This window comes from Perognathus longimembris, chromosome 1 (genome assembly GCF_023159225.1).
Source record: "Perognathus longimembris pacificus isolate PPM17 chromosome 1, ASM2315922v1, whole genome shotgun sequence".
Taxonomy (NCBI): Eukaryota; Metazoa; Chordata; class Mammalia; order Rodentia; family Heteromyidae; genus Perognathus; species Perognathus longimembris.
Window position 1 is genome coordinate 154,897,553 of NC_063161.1, and position 10,329 is coordinate 154,907,881.

General features: G+C 42.9%; 1 protein-coding gene and 1 long non-coding RNA gene across 4 annotated transcripts in view; both read left to right on the forward strand.

Annotated features, from left to right (window-relative positions):
* Positions 1-325, forward strand: part of LOC125349090 — an 8,346-nt gene extending 8,021 nt beyond the window's left edge. The window contains exon 3 of the long non-coding RNA XR_007210452.1: positions 315-325. This is a non-coding gene — a long non-coding RNA (uncharacterized LOC125349090). The remainder of the gene's footprint in view (positions 1-314) is intronic.
* Pbx3 (PBX homeobox 3) overlaps positions 1-9,563 on the forward strand; it is a 223,929-nt gene extending 214,366 nt beyond the window's left edge. For 2 of the 3 annotated variants that reach the window (XM_048342850.1, XM_048342860.1), the window contains exons 6-9: positions 2,825-2,990; positions 4,379-4,491; positions 5,255-5,344; positions 8,040-9,563. In XM_048342850.1, coding sequence (XP_048198807.1) covers positions 2,825-2,990; positions 4,379-4,491; positions 5,255-5,344; positions 8,040-8,132 — 462 coding nt within the window. In that variant the 3' untranslated portion in view covers positions 8,133-9,563. The remainder of the gene's footprint in view (positions 1-2,824; positions 2,991-4,378; positions 4,492-5,254; positions 5,345-8,039) is intronic. The other variant, XM_048342869.1, reaches the window with a different exon arrangement.
* The last annotated feature ends 766 nt before the right edge of the window (positions 9,564-10,329 follow it).

Sequence of the window (10,329 nt, forward strand, 5' to 3'; positions counted from 1 at the left end):
CACTCCATATTTAACTCTTTCTCAGGCCTAACAGCTCATCCAGGAAAGCTAGAGTGGTGCTGCATGTGAAAGGAGCTTTGTGCATGTCAGCCTCAGGGTCCTTTTCTGAGCCAGGAGCATGCATTGTGGAAGGTGAGCTGGATTCTGAGAGGATTTTCTTTAACAACATGATCAGAATGGATATCTGTGAGGCTGCTTTTCTACCTTGCTTCGGAACTGTTCTATTTTTAGATGACATGATTCTGGTATGGGAAAGGATCCTAAGTCTTACTGAGACTTGGCTTCTTCCTGTGCAGAAATCCCTTTCAGTATAGTATCTATTTGTCTCCATCCTGTATCACCTCTGCTTCTCCCTCTCCCTTGACCTCTATTTTTGCCTCCTCCAGAACAAATGATTCTCTCTCTCTCTCTCTCTCTCTCTCTCTCTCTCTCTCTCTCACACACACACACACACACACACACACACACACATAGTGTATATGCCACAGTGGCACATGACACTTAAGCTTCCATGCCTCTTAGTCATTGCACACCCTACCATGGCCCCGGGCATCTTAAGGAAAGGAGGATGGAAGGGTCATCGGCACCTGGTTCCACAGACTGAGTTTGTGGGCCTTACTTTGTGACACCCTCCCTCTAGATACAAGAAATAGGACCAATGAGTAGACAGGAAAGGAACCAGATCTTAGTTCAGAATAAAAAAAAAACAAAAAACCTAGTTGTATTTCCATTCAGGAGACTATGTTTCTATCCATTGATAGGCCTAATGGACCTGAGGTAGTCAGTACCTCTTCTCTGGAGGTGAGCATGGCAAGAATGTGAAGGAAAACAGGAGGCCCAGGTGTGGAGGCACCTGAAGTACTCCTTAGACTTGGTGAGCTACAGATTATAGCAGGAAATATATGTGAGAATCTCAGTCTCATAGACATTAGGAATCAAGATAGAAATGCGGGAGGAGAAAGAAAGGATAGTTGTGAATATGGATAAAAAGAGAGAAAACCAAGATCTGAGTCTTGAAGAGCACACACCTCTAGTATATCAGGGAGAGGAAGCAGAAAAATGTGAATGAAACCATTGTGAAAGGGATGGTCATTACATTACAGACATTGCTGAGAGGCAGGGAGAAAAGGCCACTGGACCTGGTTTGAGGCTGTTAAATGAGAAACTGGGTGTAAAGAATTCTGCATAGTGCTTGACACATATGAGTCATTAAGATTTTTAAGTCACATGTGAACATCATAAGAGAGTTATAACCACTCTGTTTGATATGAAGAGAGAAAAGGATCCTCTGAATAGTACTTTAGGACAAAAAAATTAATAAATAAAATGATGGTAGAACAGAGACAGCTGAAAATGCTGATCTATAGCATATTTTTATTTCTTGCTGTTTTTTTTTTTTTCTGATTTCTGTCTGATGAACCTAAGCCTGCTGCATGTGTCCTCAGCCAGCATGCCTGCATGTGTATTGTGTGCACATGTGTGCACACTGTGATCCCAGGGTGGAACAGCATATGGGCAGCAGTGAGGCCAATGTTGTCTTCCTCAGGGAGCCCCCTTGCCAGGCCTTTCTGGCTTCTTCTAAAAGGATGAGTGCCATAGGTTGAAGAATGAGAGTTCCATTTCCAAAGCAATTAAAGACTTGGCAGAAGTGGTCAACAGGGGTGCCCATTGGTGTAAATTGGTTGGAAGGCCCTGAACTACACCTCATTCCTTATTTTCCTTCAGGGACCCTGAGGAGGTGATAGAGAATAATACCTTTTAGGGCAGAAAAAGTGTCTCTGATACTAGAACAACATGTTCCTTTGGTACATTAAGAAATTTTTTATTATTAGGATAAAAGGGATTGTGAGGTCCTTTTACATAGCAAATTGGTATATATTCTTACAATTGCTTTGTGACTTAGCATAGTTTCTCCTTTACATAGCCAAACCACAGGTGCCCAAGCAGAGTGGACCTCTGTGCCATGAGTCCTGGGCTGCAATTTTACTGCCCCTGAAATACAATGAGATCGGCCTGCTGCCAACATCCTCTTTAGAAGCCTCTCACATTTGCACTGGCTGATATCATCAGTAGTTTGAAAAGGAAATAAGTATATTCCACCTGATGAAATCAGAGCCTCTTCTCTGCATTTGCATTTGGCCTTATTGGGATTGCTTGAGTTTCCAAGCTGTGGTCTTTCCTCCATGCTATTGGCAGAACTCTGGCAGCCATCTTGGCAAACGTGAATGTCTCCAAGACAGGAGACAAAGGAAGTTTTCATCCATTATTAATCCATGTTCCTCTTTTCAACAGACCAAACATGAGTCTCCATGTAGCTGCCAAAATTGTTGCAGACCCAAGAAATAACAATTAGTTCTTGTTGCTCAAGTATTGCTAATTATTCATCTAATTTAACAAATGTTTTCTTTAGATTTTCTGCTCCTTTTGGGGGACAGAATATATATGCTAATGGATAATTACCAATTGGATCTCCCCCAGCCTTGCAGTACTGGGAAATTTAGCATCTCATGTTAGGCAAGTACTCTGCTGGAGCACACCTCTAACCCCAGTTAGATGTTCTTTTCTTTCTTTTTTTTTTTTTTATGAGCTGTGCTCCCAGCCATTTTAACATTTCTGTTGCCAACTCCAAAAAGCAGTGTTATTCCAAAGGAGTTTGAGAGAATGTGCCAAAAGGGGAAGAGAACCCCTAAGACTGTTATATACTACTCATGGGATATGAAATTGCAAGCTTGAATGTCTCCCAGGGGTCCCCTTGGAGCCCCACGGTTATGACTGGAGGTTGGGCTGTTTCTTCCTTTCTGACTACCTTTCAATGTAATTTTAGGTATCCAATTGGTTTGGCAACAAACGGATCAGGTACAAGAAGAATATTGGCAAGTTTCAGGAAGAAGCCAACCTGTACGCCGCCAAGACAGCTGTGACCGCCGCACATGCAGTGGCCGCAGCTGTGCAGAACAACCAGACCAACTCGCCCACCACGCCAAACTCCGGTGCGTACTGGACACTCACTCCCTACCTGGCCAGGCAGCAGCCTTATGCCAGTGCCCCACACACCATGAAACTAGAGCCATACTGAGGACACCGTGGATTTCAAAAGGAAAGTTTAGGGCCAAGAGTTTGGCCTAGTGGTAGAGTGCTTGCCTAGCATGCACGAAGCCCTGGGTTTGATTCTTCGGTACCACATACACAGAAAAGGCCAGAAGTGGTAGAGTGCTAGCATTGAGCAAAAAGAGCTCAAGGACAGTGCCCAGGCCCTGAGTTCAAGCCCCAGGACTGGCAAAAATAAATAAATAGTCAAAAGGAAAGTTTATTTTTGTCCTTGGGATGGGTGAAAAAATGGGTGGCTATGCCTTTAAACCCACCCTTCACCATAGACGCACCCACTGCTGGCAAATCCAGGAACTTTTAACTGGCCTTTCATTTGACAGTTAGGCAAAGTGCTATCACGAATGATTGTTTTCGTTAATTTCCGTATGTCACTTTAAGGTTATTAGTAGCCTGTGAAAGATTGAGAGAGCATAGGTGAGAAATGTACGAGGCACCACCCACAAGGAACCTAGATGTTGGGCTGAGGGGCAACGTGGCCACCTCCTCCATCTCCACATTTCTCCTGTGTTAGATGTGAGGAGATGGTACTTAATTCACGGATGCACTCTCCACTCCCTAGCCCAGGATGTTTTGGTAAAATGCGATGTGTTCACCTGTGATGGAGTTAGAAATGACTTAAAGTTGCAGAGAACTTGAGTGATAATGAAAGATGTGCAAGTGTTCCAGCAGGTGGGCCTGAGTGATGCAAGGGACTTTTCTAAGATCTTTTAAATAAATATTTGCAAAAGAATAGGCTAAAGTTCATTCAAAAGTCCATAAAGAGGGTTTCATTTTGTCATGTACACACATATACACACCACACACACACACACACACACACACACACACACTCACCATTCTTTCTAGTGGAGTGTAAGATAGAGTTATGGCTAGGAAAGAGCATCAAAAAGCATGGCTTCTCCAGGAAATTATTCACCATGGCAGTGAGTGGCATTGAAGAGCTCATTAGTGACTAAGTCCTGGAGAGACATAGAAACCAGAGAAAGGGGCCAGGCCAGCTTCTGGATGTTTTTCTGTTTATTTCCATTTTTCTCATTGGCGTTTTATTTGGGCTTCCCCTGCTTCCCCTGTGATAGGATTTTTTCCTAAAAGTAAAGTGAACCACAGGACCTAACTCTGCAGTTAATTCTCCATCCTTCTACACCTGGAAATGCCTTATGTTGTGCACAGCTTCTCCCTTCTGTGTCTTTGTTCCTTTCCCCTGCCTTTAGGTCTTTGAGATATGTGTATAGCTCTCTGTTATTCAGCCACTTAACTCTTTCCTTTCCAGGTTCTTCTGGTTCTTTTAACCTCCCAAATTCTGGGGACATGTTCATGAACATGCAGAGTCTGAATGGGGATTCTTACCAAGGGTCCCAAGTCGGAGCCAATGTGCAATCACAGGTAGGAGAAATGCCCCATCAGGGGCCTTTCTAGCAGGGTAGGGTTTGGGCTCAAAACTCCTTACTCTGACCTCATGGAAGTGATCTTCCAAATGGGACCCGTTGCCCGTCACTGGGTGCTTCCAGAGGGGACCCATCTGCCCGTCACTTAATTTAATGAGAAGTCGAGTGGACAGTGACTTTGTTGATTCAAACCTGATGAACTTTGTGAATGCATTCGGCTCTGGCTTGAGCTCATGGAGATGGGGAGGCGGGGGAGTGGTTTTGTCAAAAATGGAACAGGAAACCTTCAAATGCTGGTGTGTGTGTGTGGTTTGAGAACACATTGCTTTCTTTCGTTCCTGTATTTTTTGTAGGTTTGAATACAAAAACCTGAATTTTAAAAGTATATTCTAGGTTCAGCCCCTTTCTTGTCCTCTTACTTGAGAATGATGGCTCAGTTCTTTTCTCTGGGTGGGGGATGGTTGGAGGGATCCGGGTCCGCATGCACATTTCTAAGTAGGTTTTCACCCACAGCCACATGTATTTGGTTGCTGCATTGCCATGAAGATGTTATTATTTGGCTGGTGTGAAAAACAAAAATGTGTGAGTTTAAATATGCAAGGAATTGTTGAAATTCTGCCAGTCACATTTGATTGATAAATTTGCTTTTCATTGAAGATTCTAACCCCCTGTGGCACACATAATTCAAATTGTTTCCTTTTTGTAAGTGATGATGTTTTAATGGATTTGGAATGATGAATTTTGTTTCGTCTCACTTCTAGGTGGATACCCTCCGTCATGTTATCAATCAGACGGGAGGCTACAGTGATGGCCTTGGAGGAAACTCACTGTACAGTCCACACAATTTAAATGTGAGTACTCTAGGACCAGCTATGGGAACAGTGTTGGGCAAACTGTGACTCCTAAATTAATGAGTAGCCATTTGACTTGGCTTCTCATCTTGTATGAGAGGCAATAGCCTTGCTGCATTTTTCTTGTGTACACCTCAATGCTTAGTATTACCTTGATGCCCTAAGAAGTCCTCCCAGATGCCCAGATGTGGCTGGCATCCTGTCATCAATAGGAGCTCAAGCATCAGACCATTAAGATGCCATTTCCTAGCAGCCCTTACTGCCTTGTGAGAGATGGTGGAAAACAAGTCATTCATCTTAGAATCAAGCAGCAAGAAAACAACCCAAGCACAGGGCAGGGAAGGGTGAGAACCTTGGAGGGGCCAAGACAGATCAACAAACCAAGCTACACAAAGAATCCTCTTAAAAGCATCCTGCTATATTGACGATGTGGAGTGCAAAACGTGTCCCACAATTTTAATGTCCTCTCAGCTTTAATTATGGAGGAACAATAATAATTTTAGTTATTAACCCATTAAAGCATTCTTTTTACTCCTACCCTGACATGGATAGGAAATATAAACACAGCTAGAGAGAGGGTGGGGACAGATCTCATCATGTAGAACTGGGTAGTATGGCGGGCAGTCTGAGATTCCAGGCTTGGAAGGAAACACACTGCCCCTGGGCACGCAGTAGAAGACACAGGAAGAAAATAGACAAAAATCTCCCTTTTTAGGGCCTTGGATTGTTATGAGAGTAAATATTAATGATTTAAAAAATGATTGAGGACATTCAATTGTAAAGGAATAAAAGGACCATTAAATACTCAAATCTTTTACATTTGAAATGTCAAATCTTTCTTTTTGGGTTTATAAATAACTCATAATAACCCACAACAAACCATATAAAAAGCCTTTTAGTTGCATTTCTCCTTTTTCATTTAAGTGTTTTGAAATGCTTCAGAGAATGTGCGATATCCTTATCAACATGATAAAATATGAAACCGTGATTGCCTGCAGCATTTTACAGACATGAATTCCATCTTCACTGATGAGGCTTGATAAGGCGCTGTTGTATAATACAGTGCATAATCTCAAACCACCAGAGTAAGGATTAATTTATTTTGAAAAAAAAAAAAGAATACTTGCTGACAACCTCTCCTCCAGCTGCCATGCTGGGTAGAAATATTGTACATTTGTTGTTTATAAATTTGGATAAAAGAGGAATGATGTTTACTTCAGATGGAATATCTTTAGACTTGTATCTGTGTAAGAGTTTTTCTTTTGCTAAGGGGATTTTCATACCTGAGGGGAAATGGCTTTCCTTTCAGCCAGGGAAGAGGATTTCAGAGAGACCCCCAAATACACTTGGGCATGTCACCACCCAGCCTGACACTTCCAAAGCCTTCAAAAGCCAGGGCCATAGCTGCTATTAGCATTACTATTATTTTTTTTATTAAGTCTCATTTTTATTTTTCCAACCTGAATTTGATATATCTCAAGTCCCGAAATCCTTTTACCTCTGGTTCTGTCACCTCTTAGGAGTTGTCTGCCTCTCAGCCCCCTTTTTGTTGGCCCTAGAGGGAGGGAAGTGCTTTATATGCAGAACTGTGCCACAACTCAGAAGATAGAGTTCTCCAATAGTAACGATTGCCAGTAGCAGCTGATCTACAAGCTGTGCTAGGCTGGGCAGGAAATCTACATAGACTTCCCAGCAGCTTGGCAGCCTAGGCACAAAAGAGGCCGTGGGGATGGACCCACAGAGAAGTGGCGGTGGGTGTGAGGGGGAGGCAGGGGACTTTGTAACCTGTACTGGCATGGTATGGGGGTCTGAGGTGGGAGCATGGAGGCCAAGACCAGCTGAAGCTGCAGGCACTAGTGGCAGCCAGCTTGCCCCCGCCTTCCCTCCAGAAAGGCCTGCCCCGTCACTTCCACTCAGTGTTCCCCAACTCACAAGCCCAGCACTCCCCTCTTCTTGACTGACATAAAAATATGTAGCGACAAGCTGTCTGCCACAGCAGAAATCTGATCAGACATTGACTTCAACAATTGCCTCTATAGGCCAAGACATGAGGCAAATTTGTTTCTGAGGAGTGTTGTTGCTGGTGCAGGTCAGAGGCAGGGAGGACCAGCGGCAGTGCCGAGCTGAAGCCACAGCCCAGCAAGAGCTCCACTTACAGATAATTAGAGCCCCGATTTGAATAGTACGTGTGCTTCCTTGGGTCATGTGTTTCCATTGTGGAAGATCTTACTTGGAGGGAAATTCTGGTCTTCATTTTCCAAGAGTTCCAGTAGCTGGCTGTCAGGCATGGGAGAGAGCGGGGGTACACTGCCCTAGAGCCAAGCTGAAGTCTCATCTCAGGGCCGGGCAGAAGCCTCGCAGTGAGCTTCTCCACTGCTCCTTCTTAAAGGATTTCTTTGTGCATCACTTTATTTTTGCCAACAGCTCAGAGGCCAACCTTTGCAGCAGCTTGGGCCTAGCAGAGCCCTTCTTCAGCGTGCTGATGGATTGCCAAGTCTTTTCTTGATAGGATGGATTTGTTTTACATACATTTAATCCCACTTTAACACATGCTTCCCAACTCCTGCCAAAATGGGTTTAGGAAATACATTTTGCTAATGCACTTTTGCTCTCATGTTGTCATCTGTGTGTTCTAAATTGGGGAGTGGAATTAATATGGAGATGTGCACCCGCTGAACTGTGTTTCTCCTTTCAGGCTAATGGAGGCTGGCAGGACGCAACAACTCCATCTTCGGTGACTTCTCCTACGGAAGGCCCGGGCAGTGTGCACTCGGATACCTCTAACTAACCTCCGGCACACTTCCCCGAGCTGACATGCCTTGACAAGTGCATTCCGAGCAATAGGAGGAAAAGGAAAGCGTTTTTGTAGCCCACCATCTACAGCTTTACTGTAAAACCTTGTCTTACTAGAGAACTTGGTAAATCTGTTTTTTAAGGAATCATACTCATTTGTATTTATACTTAAAACACACAATGTTAAAAAAAAAAAAGCACTTTATCCAATTAGGCCAAGACTTAACATTGTTGACAGTCCTGTAGCTATTTTAGCATAATTTATTATCAATATTTTACGTTAATGGTTTCACAGTTGCCAATTACTTGGCCTTAAGGGTAAAAAGTACAATATATGCTAAACCTCAATCGTTAGAGCAGATGCAAAGATTCACCTCACCTAAACTGAACTCCTTGCATATTCCATCGCAGACTTCGACTGCCTTTCTTTCATGTCACTGATGGAATAAGAGAGCTGTTAGGCCATCTCTGTTCATGCTGGTTGTATTGAAGACCCTTTCCTCATCACATTTGTGTTGCGATCTCTTATGTTATAATTAGATCAGAGACTGGTAGCCTCTTTTCTCTCTCTGGAAGCACCTGTGCCCAGAGTCTGCTCGGTCATGAGATCATGGTTCCAGATTGTTGTGAGAGGTGCAGATACTTGCTGCCGGTGGAGGTGAAAATAAGACCTGTCTGGGGTTTTCCGATGTGCACTGGGTGCTGCACAGACTTGTCAAGGTTTGCTCTGTCCTCCGGGCAGCCAGGAAAGGCTCTGCTCTCTGGAGTGATGTATATAGTGTAGCAAAAGAGTATTTATACATCTCACCAATCAAAACACAGCTTTATTACCTCATGCGAACTCATACAAACCAATAGAATTTCAACATGTTCTGTAGCTTAGAGTGCTCACTTACTACCTCTGAACAATACTCACGCTGTAGTTTGTCTCTTTCTTATCTTTTTGCATCTTGTAATTAACTTTGTTTCCTTTCATAAAATGTAATGTACATTGTAATCTTTTAAAAGATAAATCAGGGTTGCATTTGCAACTTTTAAAAAACCGAGGGAAACATTGGGTCTTAATTTACCACAGGATCAGCAAAACTGTTGTAAATACTGAGAAACATTTTGAATGTTCTTCATCTTGTTACTAATCCATGCAAAAAAGAAAAAAAAAAGCAGCGACTAATTGTGATGCATTCAGATTTCAGTATTCAGTACTGTATATTTCACCCTGTGTGCTGGGGCCCCTCTCCTTTCTCTTTTGTATTGTATGCGATTCTGAAACTGATTGAGTCATGAAAATAATTTGTGGCGGTGATTCTAATGTATTAAAAACGTTTCGTGTTCCTTTCTAACTGGATTACACCCTGGATTGAAAAGTCTTCCTTGTGGTAGTTATATGTAGTTTCAAACATGAATAAACTTTTTGCTTTCATGATTCCATGCTGATCCCATTTCTCTTCCTCTCCTCCTTGGGCCGGCCAGTCTGTGCAGGCATTGCGGGGTGCTCAGAACCAGGTCTGGTAGCTGGAGGCATACTATATGGAGGTTGGAGGTGAAGCCTACTGAAGGGGAGATTCTGGGCCCCCCTACTTGACCACCATCAATCACATACTCTCACCTGAACATTATATGCTCAATAGCAAGGAGCTATTGAGGACGGCTCGGAGAACTTAAGGCACAGACAGCAGCTTTCCTGTCCTTGGTGCTCATGTTCTCATGAACAGATGAGAACTCTGAAACTTTTTCTCTTTATGTAAATAACTAGGGTCAGCATATTCATGACTCCGTTCTTCCTTGGCTATAATTAAAGACCGGCACAGATTACCTGGATAGAATGGGCCTTATCTGCCATAAAAAGAAAAACCCCAAACTCTGCCACATCTAAACACCTCTTTAAGTTCCAAATTTATCATCCGCAAGGCCAACAAAAACTCTAACTGGATTATTGTTTTTGTTTTATTCAGATTGTAAGAAAGTCCATATATTTTACATACATGCCTGTCGCTAATATCTAAATCTTTGTAATAAAAGAGATCTACAGCAGATACTGGCTTGTTTACTATATCTCAAGGAAATTGACTCACAGGAAATCAGATTAATGTTAATCAGTGGGAGCAAATTGTCTATGATAAATACAACTGTTTTACTATTTTGGTTGGTAGAGCCAGGCAAAACAAGGTCTAGGGCCACTATCCCCATTAATC